The sequence below is a fragment of the Heloderma suspectum genome, chromosome 12 (assembly GCF_057233095.1).
Source record: "Heloderma suspectum isolate Gila_16-S chromosome 12, 16-S_ref, whole genome shotgun sequence".
NCBI classification, from domain to species: domain Eukaryota; kingdom Metazoa; phylum Chordata; class Lepidosauria; order Squamata; family Helodermatidae; genus Heloderma; species Heloderma suspectum.
In genome coordinates this window covers 24,046,474-24,063,231 of record NC_139469.1, presented here as the reverse complement: position 1 = coordinate 24,063,231, position 16,758 = coordinate 24,046,474, and the positions used below count along the sequence as shown (strand labels likewise).

Below are 16,758 nucleotides of genomic sequence, written 5' to 3'. Positions count from 1 at the left end.
TTCACCACCAGACACATCCACAGCTGAGTGTCCTTTCGGCTTTGGCCCAGCTGCTTCACTCTGTCTGGCGCTACTTGGAAATACCCTCTGCTCTTCCCCAGTAGTATATTGGACACCTTCCGACCTGAGGGGCTCATCTTCCGGCGTCATCTCTTTTAGCCTTGTGATACATTCCATGGGGTTTTCTTGGCAAGAATACTGGAGTGGGTTGCCATTTCCTTCTCCAGTGGACCACATTTTGTCAGAACTCTCATGCCATGACCTGTCCGTCTTGGGTGGCCCTGCACGGCATAGCTTATGGCTTCACTGAGTTACGCAAGCCCCTTCACCACAACAAGGCAGTGATCCATGAAGGGGTGAAACATGTTAGGAGATAGATAAATCATGCATAGGCCCAGATTGTAAACCTCAGAGGACCATTTCATTTCTACAATAGTTCGATCTTTTGTGCTTATGGTTTTTTATCTCTTCAGTTTCCAGTTCTCCAGGAAAATTTGGATGTATACCTGGGACTTCAACAGTTCATAGTCACTTCTGGAACTGGTAAGGCTGCAAGTTCAGATAGGTGTGCTGTTTATCTGTATTGCTATAATACTGTATTGATTCACTCGATCAGCTGTTTGTTTATTTAAAATATTTCTGTCCCACTCCTCAGCCAAAAAGGCTCCCAGGGCAGCTTACATACAGTCAATAAAAACAAGATGCTCCCTGCCTGCAGGCTTACAATCTAAAAAGACTTGATACATAAGAAAAAGGGTTGGGGAAGGAAGAGGAAAAAAGCAAGTGTTCTTTTAGCAGGACTAATGAAATGGCCTCGTTTCCCATCTCATCTCCCTTGCCTGTTGCTTACCTGATGGTCTCCGTACAAGGAATTGATGACAATTAATGCCATGTAATTCATTCATTGATGCTTATACTGGCATAAATGCCCCGGTAGGCCAAATGTGCTTTCTGTATTATGGGTGTTAATATACTGCCCTTTAACAAAATTCTCAGGGCAGTTTACAACAAAATTCAGCTTTAAAATACGGTTTAGCTAAAATAAGTGTAACAGCTAAAGCAGTAAAACTCAAGCAGCAAGAGTAACAATCCGTTTTGCCTGGCACTGAAATGATGACAAAGTAGGTGCCATGTGAGCCCTTCTGGGGAGAAAGCATTCTATATTTGGGGCATCACCACTGAAAAGAACCTCCCCCTAGTCACTTTGCTTCAGATGTTGAGAGCAACCATTGAAGGCCCTCTACTGAAGAAATGAATGGTACATGGACTATATGAAGATCAGTGGTTCTTCAGGGCCTAGGTTGTGAAACGTTTTAAAGGTCAAAACCAGCACTTTAAATTGGCCTTGAAGTGGACCAGTAGCCAGTGCAATTGACACAACATGGGCATGATGTAATCATAGCACCCAGACCAGGTTAGTAATCATTCTAGCAGCTGCATTCTGAACTAACTGCAGTTTCCAAACCATATTTAAAAGCAGCTCTACGCAGAGCATATTGCAGTAGTGTAGGCTGCAATGGTATATTCTCGTCAATGGTATATTCTCAAACTGGGGAGAGGTAACAAGCGGGGTACCGCAGGGCTCAGTCCTGGGCCCAGTGCTCTTCAACATTTTTATTAATGACTTGGATGAGGACGTATAGGGAATACTTATCAGATTTGCAGATGACACAAAATTGGGCGGGATAGCTAATACCCTGGAAGACAGAAACAAAGTTCAAAGTGATCTTGATAGCCTGGACCACTGGGCTGAAAACAACAGAATGAAATTTAATAGGGATAAATGCCAAGCTCTGCACCTAGGAAAAAGAAACCAAATGCACTGTTACAAGATGGGGGATACTTGGTTTAACAATACAGCAAGCGAGAAGGATCTTGGAACTGTTGTAGATCACAAGGTGAATATGAGCCAACAATGAGATGTGGCTGCAAAAAAGGCAAATGCTATTTTGGGCTGCATTAATAGAAGTATAGCTTCCAAATCCCGGGAAGTACTAGTTCCCCTCTACTCAGCACTGATTAGGCCTCATCTGGAGTACTGTGTCCAGTTCTGGGCACCACTCTTTAAGAAGGATGCAGACAAACTGGAGAGGGTTCAGGGCAACAAAGATGATGAGGGGACTGGAAACAAAGCCCTATAAGGAAAGACTGAAAGAACTGGGCATGTTTAGCCTTAAGAAGAGAAGACTGAGGGGAGTATGATAGTGCTGTTCAAGTCCTTGAAAAGTTGTCACAGAGAGGAAGGCCAGGATCTCTTCTCAATCATCCCAGAGCTCAGGACATAGAATAATGGGCTCAAGTGACAGGAAGCCAGATTCCAGCTGAACATTAGGAAAAACTTGCTGACTGTTACAGCAATATGACAGTGGGACCAATTACTTAGGGAGATAGTGGGCTCTCCCACACTGGAGGCATTCAAGATGAAGCTGGACAGCCATCTGTCAGGGATGCTTTGAGTTGGATTCCCTCATTGAGCAGGGGGTTGGACTTGATGGTCTTATAGGCCTCTTCCAACCCTAATTTTCTATGATTCTAAGGTCAAAATACCTTAAAAGTTTTTGGCAACAGAGTTCCAAATAGTAGGAGTCAAAGTGGTCTATTGGGGATACTAAATCCTTAGTACTTAGTACTATTAGGGTTACTAAATCCCGATAAATTTCCACTGGACCTGCTGTTCAGCAGCAAATATTAGAAACTTAAGTTTTACGACACGGTTCTGCACTATAGTGGCATGTTAGCTTTTCCTAATAGTCCCTGACAAAGAGCACACCCACTTGAAAGGAGATTTGGTACCTCTAATTAAACTACTTTGACCTGCTGTTTGAATCTCTGTTGTTGCCTGCAGTAGTGGGGCCAGCCTATTCTGAAAACTATTTGAACCTTTTGAGGGAGAAAAAGAGCTACAAATAATGACAATTAAAACAGCAATGTTCTCAGCATTGCCCCATTGTTACATTACACCACTTTAAGACCTAGCATTCAATGCTTGAACTGTGAACTGCAAGGCTGCTAATGTAGAACAAATGCATATAATGTAATTACAGTAAACGTTTCATTTCCTGGCAAGCTAGCTCCGTAATTAGATTTCTCCTTTGAGTGCTTTGTGTGTTACAAGGTTATGGCTATGTACAAGCTTCGTATTTAAATTCTATAAAATGTTCATGCCGCAAGGGCTGGTGGGAGAGAACTTTTCTTCAGATTCTCCTGACTGTAGTAATGTGTCCCATTTATGTATTTATTTATTTCACTTCTATACCACCCAATAGCCAAAGCTCTCTCAACCTAAAACCACAAGGTACATTCAGACCTTTCTTTGCAGTTTTGTGGTGAGTGGCTCATGCTCTCCTTTCAGGTCACAGGCTGAACATCACTGCCGAGAACGACTGCCGGCGGTTGCACTGCTCCTTGCGAGACCTCAGCTCCTTGCTCCAGGCCGTGGGCCGACTAGCGGAGTACTTCACTGGGGACATGTTCGCTGCCAGGTTCAGCGATGCTCATACTGTGGTGGAGAGGTAGGCAACATGATTCGCAGAACGAATAGATTCTGGGATGGTCCTGTCCAGTGCACTGCCTCCTGATGGTCCCTGCTGGCTCTCCTGCCCGAGCAGTGGTCTTTCTGTATCATACTGAGCACTCAAGTGTGCATGCGTCGTATTGTAAAAATGTGGGGATTGTGCTGTCAACTACAGAAAGGGGTGAAGATAATGATAAGGGAACTGGAAGTGAAAAAGTTAAGTATATACTACTTGAAGAGGTTTAGCTATTTGGATGGAGCTTTTGGCATGTCTGCCCGGATCAGAGTCAACAGACTCTTTATTTGATAGGAAGCCCTGTATCTAATTTATTTGCTTAAAAGATTTATATCCCTTTCCTTTAAAAACCTCCAAGTGGCTAACAACTATAGTTGTTTTTTTTAATGATAAAAAACAAAAGCAGGGACAAGCAACCTGCTTCAACAGCTCCTTGAGGGGACATACAAGAAGGCAGTAACTGGTGCACAGCAAGAGCTTCAAAAATGTTGGCTGTAGTTGAGGCAACTGCTTCAGGGTCTTGCGCCAGCATTGTCTCTGAGTGAGCAAAACTGGATGTCTATTCCCATCCTCTTCCTTCTCTGCATGGCAGAATCCATCTTAAAGTTGGGCTCATGTTAAAGTTAGCGGAGGATCCTGTATATTCATGACTCCACTTTTCCTGAACTGCACCCAACTTCTTGTCCTCTGACCTACTTCTCCAACAGGCTGGTCAAGGTAACGCTGTATGGGTCCCAGATTAAACTCTACAACATTGAAACTGCTGTGCCATCTGTGCTGAAACCTGACCTTATTGATGTGTGAGTATGCTACAATAAGCACAGTATTAGAAAGGCACTGGAAACCTTCACCTGAAACCTGGGCCCTCATTGAAACTTAAGAAATGCTTGTCCATCTGCAAGGAAATTCTCTGGAGTGTTTGCCCTGTAGGTCTTGTTGAGATGGAAGTTGCACAAGGCCCTTTCTGGGAGAAGAAGCCAGAGGGACTCAGCAGTGTTGAAGTCACTCCAGGCTGCCACCAGACTTTCCTCCCTGGCTGGTGATCCTCAGAATCCGCAGACCAAATAAGTCCCCTAGACTTTGCTTCTTGGTTTCTTCCGTGTGCTTTGGAAACTTCCCTCCTGGGTACTCTTTCCCCAGTCCCTGCATGCAGCACTTTACTAGTCACTTGCCTATTTAGCCGCCAATGGCCTTGCCTTCACCTCGGGATGCTTTAGTTCCCTGCCTCCATAGGCCCAACCACTATTGCTACTCTCCTCCCCATGTGTCTGATAATCTTCCTCAGTATTGCTCATTCCACAGTGATGCAACTGCCCTTGCCAAATGATGTCATGAACTCCTTTTGCCTGGGCTCAACCAGTAAAGCTCCCTGTCCTGCTCTAAATTGAGTTCTGGCTCTTTGCTAAGCAAATACAGGGTTGTATACAATAGTCAATTTAGCAGGCAAATGGTCAAGCACAGTTCTACCAGACACAGAGGGATTTTTCCAGCGGAAGGTCTGAGGTGCAGCCAAGGTCAAAAACCAGGAGATCAATCAAGTAAAAATGCAGTCTGTAAGCAGAGTCAGGTAGAAGTCCGCCAGTAACACGGAGGTCCAAACAGACGGTAAAGTTAGGAAGAAAACAGGATACACAGCCTAGAGTTGAAGTTCAGATGTTGTTTCCAGCAGCTCTCAAGTTACCAGTGAGAGCTGATATAGCTAGAGCTACTAGAGCCCCACCTAGTGCTCAGCTGCATCACATGAGAGGCTTGTCAGATGTCCTCCTTGTGAGGAGAGCCTGACTCATGAGTCGTCCTCTTCAGTACGTGAGCACTCCTTCCCCTGGCCACCATCCTATCATGGATCTTAAGGTGCCGGTGTTGTTGGGGGCTAGGTGGTAGCCCAACGTCCCCCTCTGCCTCAGAAGCTGAGTTCTCTGCCTCTCCGGGAGGTGTATCCAAAGGCATCACCCTCAAGGGTCCCGGACTGTCTTGAGTAGTGCCAGGGTCTTCTGAGAAGCCAATTGGCTCTGAAGGTTCTGACTCTTCCTCCGAAGATGACGCCGGTGGCAGCAAGACACCTGGGACCATGACACTCCCATTGCTCCCAACACTACTTGTAAAAGGTGGCTGAATCCCTTTCACTAATGCTGGCATTTCACGTTCCACCAACTGTCTTTAGTGATGAACCAAATAAACTGTGTCCTTTCAGATCTGGTAAATAAAACATTCGTATTGGAGGAATTAGAGATTCATTCCATAGGCATAAATGGGTGTATGTCTGCCTGTCCGTGTTGGGGGGGGGGGGGGTTGCAGGAGGAAAAACTCTAGAAGACAGGCTCAGCCTACCTGTCTGTCCTCATCCCTGTGTCCAAGTGTTCTGTCCTGTCTCCTAATCATGCCTCTTGCTGCTCTTGGTATATTTTCAGAATTAAATAGCTTTGTGGGTTATTGGCCTCATTTGCCCCCTGCCCTGGCTGTTCTCCTTCCCCTCTAGCTTACATTTGAGATGCCTTCTCTCTCCAGGCATGCACAATCCCTGGCCGCTCTGCAGGCTTACTGCCACTGGCTAGCACAGTTCTATGGGGAAGTTCATCGACAGAATCCAACGCAGTTCGTCTCGCTTGTCTCCACCACCCTGGAAGCAATTACTCCACTAATCAGTTCGAAGGTACCTTCACTCAAACGGCGTCTGCCATGTTGTCGGAAAAAAACAAGCCTTGAACCCACCCCTTTTTTCTCTGGACGCTGTGTTCATCCATGTGCAATTGGTGTAATAGCTTTGGGAGGATTGTTGCATCAGTTCTCTTGCTTGGGGTCCATGTAATGGGAAATTGCCAATGAAATTATGTTGGGTTGAGCAAGAATAAAGGGCTATCATTTTGCTGCAGTGCTATGCTAACTTCCCTTTCTGAGGTGGGAAGTCATTTTCAGACAAATGGCTCAGGAATTCAAAACCAGAACTAGAGCACGAGAGCCTTCCTGCTTCTCCTCTGCCCATCCTCTCCTTTTCGGAGGGGCGGTTGAGTTGCAGTCCTCTTGGAGACCCTGTAGGTTGGGGTTCTTGCTCCCCTCCCCCGTTTCTTGTCTTGTAGGGAGGGGACCATAGCCAATTGCATTTGGTTTCCCCTAGAACCCTTGACGGTTCTTAAAAGTTGTAGGTGCTGCCTGTAATCTTGGGCTGAAGGAGTAAGATTCTCTGCTAGGGTGTTTGTCATGAGAGTTTTGCCTCCCATTCTTAATGAGGGAAGCCTTAATAGCCTATTGAAGAGGTTCCAAAACACCACTGCTCCTTCAAATGCCCATCCTTGAGCCAACCTAGCAGTCGCAAAATATTTGCTCGCTCTTAAGTACCTTTTTGTGTTCTGGACCAAAGCTTTCTCTTGTTCAATTACAGCAGAGGTTGAAGATCTTTCCTCTCCTGCTCTTCTTATTCCCCCCCACCTTTCCCCAGGTACAAGAGAAGTTACTGCTGTCAGCCTGCCACCTACTTGTCTCCTTAGCCACCACAGTGCGGCCTGTGTTTCTGATTAGCATCCCAGCTGTGCAGAAAATGTTCAACAGGATCACAGATACCTCTGCTCAGCGCCTTCCTGATAAGGTAAGGTGTCACTTCATGAGCAAGCTGTTGTTTTATTGGTTCAGAGAGGGAACACAGCACCAGTACATTTCACTGGCTACAATGTAGTGCAAGCCTGAGTCTTGTATGGACTCACGCAGCACCATAGTTTTAACATCACAATGGAGCCTGGCCTGCATGATCTGGCATTCTTGCTTCCGAAAGAGAAATGTACAGAATGGACCAAACAAAGGGGCATCACCAAATGAGAAGAAAGTATCTCATTTCATTATTTGTGTTCATTGGTTTTGCATTGATGGAGGATGCATGAGTGGGCTCTATGAAATATTAAATTGGGGTGTACATGTAAGGAAAAGAGACAACACCAGCCAGGCCGCTTAACAAGATCAGCCACGGATGGCCTTCCCTCTGTCCCATCAGCCAGGACAGTTAGGCTGGTGAGGATGAGGGAGAGGGCCTTCTCTGTGGTGGCCCCCACTCTGTGGAACTCCCTCCCTAGGGAACTCCGCCATGCCCCCTCTTTAATGAGCTTCCACCACGCTGAAAACATGGTTATTCAGGCAGGCATTTGGGGTGGGTTAGGGTATTTTTTAGAAATACGATGTTTTAATGTAGAATTTTATTATTTTAAAACTGTTTGTATTGCTGTCCATCGGCCAGAGTGGCCGGGTGACCAGCCAGATGGGCGATTAATTAATTAATTAATTAATTAATTAAGAGCTACTAAAGGCTTAATCTCATGCCTGGGAAGATGCTTTTGCAGCCCTGTAGCTAAAAAGCTCAAAGTGTTTTTTAAAAAATAGCATATGAAGGATCATTTTGAAAAACAGTACAAAATACAAGCCTACATTAACGTTAGTTTACATTACTACTCTTCAGTAGTCTCAGGTGGAATGGCTGGCTGTTAAATATTGTAATAGAGTATAATCCTGCAAATCTGAATTTGTATGTTTAAAGAGTAGGTTTCTAAGCCCCATGTTTGTAGAGAAGAGAAACCAAAGATGTGCAGGCAGTTTCTGCTGTGTTTAGGAGCCAAAGAGGTTGGATTGGACTTCTCAGTAGTTGGTACTCTTCCTTTGGGTGGTTCAAAAGTAACAGTCTCAAGTCTCCAAGCCACAGTTTGGAGGATGAGGAACGACCACTGTGTTTGTATGCTCCCCTCTCCCTTTCCCTTATGCTCTCTTCTTCACTTCTCCCTTGTGTGCTGAGATTCATAAGTAACTTCCTGGATTGATCAAACCATTGATTTTTAGTACAGATACCGCAAACAATGGGTTGATCAAGCTAGGATATTACTCATTAAGCAGAGTGCATGTAAGGCAGGGGTGGACAATTGCAGGAGGTCCAGCAGCCATTTTCACCTCCCAAATCCCCCCGCGGGCTGTTACCACCCTGCCCTCTGCTGAACTTTTTTTTAAAACAATGTTTTTAAAAATGGCATCCACAGCTATGGAGTAGTAAAAGGGTCAAAATTAGCTTGCAAATTTGTTTGTTTGTTTGATTTATTAGCTGCCCATCTGGCCGGCTACCTAGCCACTCTAGGCGGCATACAATACTAATAACAAATTTACATAATCAACTGAACAACAACAAGAACTGCTCTAAAGACCCCTAACCCACCCCAAATGCCTGCTGGAACAGCCAGGTTTTTAAAGCCCGGCAGAAGCTCATCAAAGAGAGGACATGGCAGAGGTCACGAAGGAGGGAATTCCATAGAGTGGGGGCCACCACAAAAAAGGCCCTCTCCCTAGTCCTCACCAGCCTAACTGTCCTGGCTAATGGGACAGAGAGAAGGCCATCCGAGGCTGATCTTGTTAAGTGGCCTGTCTGGTGTTGCTGGTGGCGCTCCTTAAGGTAGGCTGGGCCGGAACCATATAGAGTTTTAAAGGTCAAAACCAACACCTTGAATTGGGCCCAGAAAACAACTGGTAACCAGTGCAACTCCTTCAGCACTGGAGTGATGTGGTCTTGCCGACGGCTGCCTTTAATCAGGTGGGCCACCACATTCTGCAGCAGCTGCAACTTCTAAACTGTCTTCAAAGGTAACCCCACATAGAGCACATTACATTAGTCTAAGCGAGATGAGACCAGGGCATAAACTATTGATGGGAGCAGATGGTTAGGGAGGTAGGGGCGCAGCCGCCATATCAGAAGGAGTTTGTACAGCGCTGCCCAGCTCACGGCTGACACCTGAGCCTCCATGGACAGCTGGGTGTCTAAAATGACCCCCAGACTGTGGACCTGGTCCTTCAGGGGTAGCCACACCCCATTAAACACTAGGTCAACATCACCCAACCTCATATAAGCTAATTTTGTCCCTTTGGGCACTCTGGAGCCACTATGGGCACCCATTTCCCCCTCAAAACAATTTCTAACTATTTTTTACCAAATTTGGGGGGTGGGGGCTGCAGTGGGGGACTGTGTTCTGCCCATGGGCCATGTTTTGCCCACCCTCGATGTAAGGAATAGGATGGAGAGCTTGAGCACAGAGCTTTTTCCTAGTCCTCTGAACGATACCACTGTCTTTATGTACCCATTTGACTCCTCTGTGTGTTAAGAGCCCCAGATTATCTTTCTTGATGAGTTTAAACATATTTAAATAAACACCTAGCCTCCCCACACACAAGAACATCCTTAAAATTAAGAACAGGATCATCACAATAATTTACATAGATGTATTCCCCTGGGAGAATGGTGACTTTAGCACAAAGTAGTATCCTTCCTGTTTATATAATACTGTAACTCCATGGGATACTTGTTTCAACCGAAGGAACACAGCTTCCAGTTTGTGCGCCCTGCAACACTGCCAAAATGTGAATGGTTTTGGTCTCTGAAGGGACACACACAAGATTATTGCTCCAAATAGATTTAACTGGTGTAACTGGTTTAGCTACTTGAAACCTATTTGTTCCATATTCACCGTTACTAACCTGGTTCAGAATTGCATCCCATGCATTGCCATAAAAGGGCCTGCCTTTTAGTCGCTCTTTAACTAACCTGATTGGATACAGAAGGGCTTTATCTAGCCTGCATTAACTGACTTAGCATTTATGCCATAAGGGTCTGGGTCTAACTAGATGCAGCCGGCCCATGTGTTAGAGCATGGGTTGCTGCTGAACAGAGATAAAGCATGCGTGGTGAGGATTTCACAGGGAGAAGGAGAAGCGGGACCCTTCCCCTTCCTGAGCTTCTAATGCCAAACCTCCTGTGCCCTGTTGCTTTTTTCCCAGCTGGGCTCAAAGACTTGGAAGGTAGCCCACTGGGTGAAAGCAGTTGGGGGAAGGCGTTTTGGGGAGGCAAGTGGTCAGCATCCCATTCCTGTTCACCTTTCTCCTTTTCAAATCACACCAGCCACCACTTAATAAGACCTGATGGGGGCAGCCTGCATTCCATCACATGGGTCATGCTGCCATCATGCCTGGTTAGATCCGAAGTGCCCTTCCACTCAGCGCTGTAATGCGAAGTAGAACTTTTAGCTGAAGCCCTTTGGCCCCGCTGTTCAATAGTCCGTGTGGTAGTGGGAAGGCAAACCTGTCTGATGCCAGTCTCCTTCTACCAGCTTTCAGAGCTGTTTTTGGTTTGCTCAGCCTTCCTCCCCCACCCCCCTGTGAACTTGAGCTTTAGCTTGTCTGGTCTGTCTTATTCTCTGCAGGCTCAGATACTCGTGTGCAGAGCGCTCTCAAATATCCTGCTGCTACCATGGCCAAACCTCCCCGAGAGTGAACAGCAGTGGGCCATTCGCTCAACTAACCATGCCAGCCTAATATCCGCCCTCACCAGGGATTACCGCAGCCTGAAATCCAGTGCCATCTTGCCCCAGAGGAAAATACAGCAGGATGATAGTAAGTCTCCCCAGTTACAGGCCTTCAGCCTCTGCCAGCAGCTACTCTGCAGTCACTAGACAGTCATAACTGAAGGATTGGTACTGTTAGAAATTTGGGGCTTGTTCAGAACGGTGGCATTCTTGGGCATGGATTGGGTCTACCAGTGCCAGCACAGCCCCGCTTGGCATAACTGCTGCTTACGTCCTAGCAGATCCTTGGTGATTAACCCTTACTTACTTACCACCTGTGAGTAACACCGAGATCTTGACATCCTCCTCAGTCAGAGAGGGGTTGCTAGAAATCATTGGGACCAGGCTCAGAAGTCTTTTTGTTGCAATCTAGCAACTGCTTGGGGGGGTGCAGAGGGAGAAAGTGTATCTCTCCTTCTACTCTGTAAAGCACCATGCACACTAATGGTGTGGGGCATATCATAATACCACCCCCTATGGTTTCCCAGACACAAGCTCCTTTGTCCCCATATAAGTCAATAGAGTATGTGGGGCTGGAGAAGATGGTGCAACTGGCACATTTCAGTGGCATTCCTAGCCTCTCAGATATATGTAGGTGTGTAATAAGCAGGAGGTACTGATTCACAGGTTAGCTGTATTAAGAAAGGGATTAAGAGCATCCCTCAGTAAAAAGTGGTGCATGCAAAAAGTAGCAACTTCCAGCGGGGTAGTTGTGTTAATCTACTGCAGCAAAAATAACAAGGAGTCTTGTGGCACCTAAAAGACAACACATTTATTCTGGCATAAGTTTTCATGGACTAGAGCTCACTTCTTCGGATGCATGGAGTATTATGGAGCGTTTCAGGTTTATATACAGTACATATGACGAGGGGGAACTGGAAACAGTGAGGTCAGAAGGAAATTAAATGCAGAAACAGTACTCTCCGAATGTAATTTCCTTCTGACCTTACTGTTTACAATTTGTTTTCGTCTCCCCACCCCATATATTAACCACCCTGAGTTCCTTGTGAGGAAGGGCAGGTTATAAATATAAATAAACAAACCTGAAACTCCTCATAATACTTGTTGCATCTGATGGAATGGACTATAGTCCACAAATGCATACACCAGAATAAATGTGTTACTCTTAAAGGTGCTGCAAGACATGTTGTTTTTACATGCAAAACGGTAGCTAATCGTGGGGAGACAGGTTGGCAAATTTGGTGCAAATAATGCTTTTTGTTTAGCTGACAGTACACTCCTTCCTTGATTCAGAGAAAAGCACATTCAAATGATACATTTTCCCAGGCAGCCAAGATTTCTATTATTGAATCTTTATGCTGTCCTAATGTTTGAGATCCCTTTGAAATTGTTCCCTATGCAGGGGATGTAAAATGAGAATTGGGGTGGGGGAGTATTAAGGAGTAAGTGACAGTATTTGAAGATCATGCAGGCATCCTAATTACATAAACCTATTATCAGTTACGTTTAACGTAGGCATAACTATTGCAAATTAATATATTTGTGGCTCCTGCTTATATTAGGGAAGGGAGAGGCTCAGCGAAGGTATGTTGAGCGTGCATAAGTGTGTGCACATGACAATTGATACACAGCATCAAACAGTACTAATTGTAGCTTTGAAGTTTAGAACTATGCACCTACAGGAACTTGTTTTGGCATCCAAGGAAAGTACCTGTATTTGGCTGCTGCAGCAAATATAAAGCTTTTTTATTCCCCAAACTTCTGGTGTCTGAGGCATGCTGCTTCTATGAATTAAAATTGAAGGCACATTTTCTTGTTACACTAAATATATGTAGTGTGTAGAAGTCAGAACTAGCCACAGTCAGAGGACCCACAGGTCCTCTGAATTCCTCTTTAAAGATGGGGCAGACTGACTCCTTCCCAGTAGAAGGTGACTGGGAGGAGGAAAGGGCAGAGCACTGAATCATGCAGAGATGGAGTAGGTGACACCGTCTGGGTTGAGTATCCTGGGCTTATGGGAGCCTTGCCTTATTTCCCATGGAGCATTCGCTGTTCTCTCGCAGCAAACAGTTCGGAATTCCACTTTACCACCTCTGTCTCGTCTTGTTTTCACTACTATGGGAGCCCTGGGGACAATTGTTTGAATATACCCTCTTGATTTTGCAGCTAAAGTCATTATCCATCAGACGCTTAGTGTCTTGGAAGATATCGTGGAAAGTGTCTCTGGGGAAGCCACCAAGTCCCGCCAGATCTGTTACCAGTCGCTGCAGGAGTCTGTGCAGGTCTCGCTAGCCCTCTTCCCAGCTTTCATTCATCAGTCAGGTATAACCATGGGTCCATCCTCACTGGCATGAGTAATTCAGTAACTGTCAGGTGTCTTGTGGTATTCAACCCTCACTCCCTTACTATAGTCAAGACTCCTCCAAATTCTCACCTGCACCCAGCCCTTTTCAGCAAGAGGTCCCATGAGTCTAGGGTAGCCCCACGGGTGCTGCCATTTCACCCACAACCCACCCATCAAATGTACTGAGCATATTCATCAGTAATCCAGATGGTGCCCTGCATGTCATTGGGCAGTCCCAGCTGGCGAAGTCTCTTTCCTGCTAAGGGAAAAGGTAGGTCCTCTTGAGAATTTGCAAAGGAGTCAAGCATGCAGCTTCCCTCACTGTACCTGCCTGTTACTTAAATCCATCAGCCACAATCCACTCTTTCTGGTGGGATGCTTGATTTGTCTCATCAAGCAGGAATCTATTTCCTGGTGCCTTCCACTGAGATGTGGGGAGAGAATTCTCACCTGCTGAATCTCTGAAATGCCTTCAAACCCGTGATAGTAGCACAGTCCATCGGCTGCAATAGTGAGAAGTGGAAAAGTCATTTAATTTTGAACGAAAAAATATTCTGTGGTATAGGAATATAGGAATTGATCCTATACCTATTTATTGACATCTATTTCCTGGTGCCTTCCACTGAGATGTGGGGAGAGAATTCTCACCTGCTGAATCTCTGAAATGCCTTCAAACCCGTGATAGTAGCACAGTCCATCGGCTGCAATAGTGAGAAGTGGAAAAGTCATTTAATTTTGAACGAAAAAATATTCTGTGGAATTGATCCTATACCTATTTATTGACATCTATTTCCTGGTGCCTTCCACTGAGATGTGGGGAGAGAATTCTCACCTGCTGAATCTCTGAAATGCCTTCAAACCCGTGATAGTAGCACAGTCCATCGGCTGCAATAGTGAGAAGTGGAAAAGTCATTTAATTTTGAACGAAAAAATATTCTGTGGAATTGATCCTATACCTATTTATTGACATTTTATATCCCACTTTGGAGACGAATGAACAAGTGGTTTATTGGTGAAGCAACAAGATGTAGCTGTGTTTGGTCTAACATGATGCTAAGGCAGAGCAATTCAGTTTGTGTTCTGCATTGCTACCCCTCGGACATAGCTGTGTATATTTCCAGACCTCACAACAGGACCTCTTCAGTACCGACAGAAATTGATTGATTGATTGATTGTATTTTTATCCTGCTCCTCAGCCAAAAAGGGCCCTGGAGTGATTGACAAATAATCAGTAAATGAAGACACTTCCCGCCTACAGGCTTACATTCTAAAAAGACATGACACACAAGGAAAAGGGGAGAGGAAAGGAAGAGGGAACATTCAGTCTTTCACCAGCGCTGGCGGAAGGGCTCCGCTTCCTCCTCTCATCTCCCTCAGTACAGCTTGTTGGATTGCTGGCCAAAGATGCAACTCTAGATTAAGGCTATGGTCCCATACTTGCACACAATGGGAGTATTGTATCCAGTGGGACTTCTGAATAGTTGCATGGCTGTGACCCCAATCGTGCTTGCCTGCCAGAAGTTCCCATGCATTTTGAGTAATGTTTGTTTGTTTGTGGGGGGCGGTGTGTGTGAGAGAGAGAGAGAGAGAGTTTTCCTTCCTTTCTACTAGCGATGGGCGACTCGTGGACCTCCAGGTGTTTTGGCCTACAACTCCCATCAGCCCTAGGCAGCATAGCCAATGGTAAAGGATCATGGGAGTTGTAGGGCATAGAATCATAGAATAGTAGGGTTGGAAGGGGCCTACAAGGCCATCAAGTCCAACCCCCTGCTCAGTGCAGGAATCCAAGTCAGAGCATCCCTGACAGATGGCTGTCCAGCCTTGTCTTGAAAGCCTCCAGTGTGGGAGAGCCCACCACCTCCCTAGGTAATTGGTTCCATTGTCTTATTGCTCTAAATATACGACAACGGTTCCATTGTCGTATTGCCAAAACATCTGGATGGCCAGAGGTTGCCCGCTCCTGATATATAGGCTGCCCTATACCATCATTCTGGGTCACGTTTAAGAGAATTATTTCCTTGACTCTCCTGCATTGCCACAGCGAGCCACTAGAGTTCAATATAAACCATTCAGCGACAAATCCAGAGTCTTGACATGGCCCATGGGGCCAAGTGTATTTTTACACCGATAGTGCTCAGAGCCCTGTCATCAGCCTCTTAGCTATCTGCCTGCTGGGAAGGGAGAGCTAAGATGTCAAGCTTGGAACATTAGGCTGTGCAGCGGGGATTCCCGCTCTAGGTCCTAGCACTGAACAGCAAAGTGGCTTCTGCCCGAGGGAAGCAGCTTGTCAAAACGTTTGTGGCTTTGTTAATGCTTTCCCTTTTGGCCCCTCCATCTCCCCGTTTTCAGATGTGACCGACGAAATGCTGAGCTTCTTCCTCACCCTGTTTCAAGGGCTGAGGGTGCAGATGGGTGTGCCTTTCACCGAGCAGGTCATACAGACGTTCCTCAACATGTTCACCAGGTAACCTGCTCATCTCTCTCCATCGCTGCGCGTTCAGTTCCTTCGGCACAGAACTTGCGCATCTAACGTGGTGCGGAGCTCCCTTCGGAGATCGGAACCTGACTCAACCTGAGGGCAGTCCTCCAGATGCCCTCTGCTTTTCGCTGGCTGTAAAGCAAACTTTGCAGGAGGCCTTGAGTCCCCCTGAAGGTCACTGTTTTCGTGTGTTGTGCCCTAGGGAACAGCTGGCGGAGAGCATCCTCCATGATGGCAGCACCGGATGCCGAGTGGTTGAGAAATTCCTGAAGATCCTTCAGGTGGTGGTGCAAGAGCCAGGCCAAGTGTTCAAACCTTTCTTACCCAACATCATCTCCCTCTGCATGGAGCAGGTCTACCCAATCATTGCTGAGGTAGGGCCGTTCCGGGGCTGAGTGAGGGATAAAAGTCCGTTATGGAGGGGAAGGCCGAAGCCAGCCCCGGGGCCTGTATCACTGGGCAACCGCTTACTTCTTGAGAAGCTCTAAGATGGGTGTTGGACCTTTCTCAGTTTGGGGGCCAGATTTGGGGAAGTTCTGGGGGGTGGCATTCCAGTGGTGGGCGGGGCCCAAGGCAAAAGGGGCGGAGTCAGAATCCCAGCGTATTTTAGCTTAAAGCTCTTGCTGCCAGTAAGCCTTCAAAATGGGCTGGGAGAGGGGGAGCCGTGCAAAGGCCAGGAACCCGCCAAACAACTGGGGACCCGGGGGATGGGGCGTGGCCATCTGGCGGACCAACAGGGACCAGGAAAAACAGCTGCAAGGCTGGAAACCAAAATCAGAAAAGAAACAGCTGCACCAGCTGAATTCCCAGCGCATTTCAACACTTAGTCTTTATTGAGGGGAAAAACTCTTGGAGATTCTTTTGGAGGATTCCCTCTCCCTTGCTTCTTCCAAAGAAGCAAGGGAGAGGGAATCCTCCAAAAGAATCTCCATCACGAACTGATGAGCAATAAAGCTCTCTCTGGCCATGGGCTCTGTTGACACGGAAGAACGGGCTCCAGTGACAGGAAGCCAGATTCCAGCTGGATATCAGGAGAAACTTCCTGACTGTCAGAGCAATACGACAGTGGAACCCGTTACCTAGGGAGGTGGG

At 46.3% G+C, this 16,758-nt stretch overlaps 1 protein-coding gene across 3 annotated transcripts in view; it reads left to right on the top strand.

Annotated features, from left to right (window-relative positions):
* XPO6 (exportin 6) overlaps positions 1–16,758 on the top strand; it is a 72,502-nt gene that overhangs the window by 49,986 nt on the left and 5,758 nt on the right. For 2 of the 3 annotated variants that reach the window (XM_084818788.1, XM_084818790.1), the window contains 9 exons: positions 474–543; positions 3,353–3,512; positions 4,238–4,330; positions 6,036–6,180; positions 6,964–7,110; positions 10,742–10,931; positions 13,010–13,165; positions 15,537–15,651; positions 15,869–16,040. In XM_084818788.1, coding sequence (XP_084674914.1) covers positions 474–543; positions 3,353–3,512; positions 4,238–4,330; positions 6,036–6,180; positions 6,964–7,110; positions 10,742–10,931; positions 13,010–13,165; positions 15,537–15,651; positions 15,869–16,040 — 1,248 coding nt within the window. Of the gene's footprint in view, positions 1–473; positions 544–3,352; positions 3,513–4,237; positions 4,331–6,035; positions 6,185–6,963; positions 7,111–10,741; positions 10,932–13,009; positions 13,166–15,536; positions 15,652–15,868; positions 16,041–16,758 lie in introns of all 3 variants that reach the window. The other variant, XM_084818789.1, reaches the window with a different exon arrangement.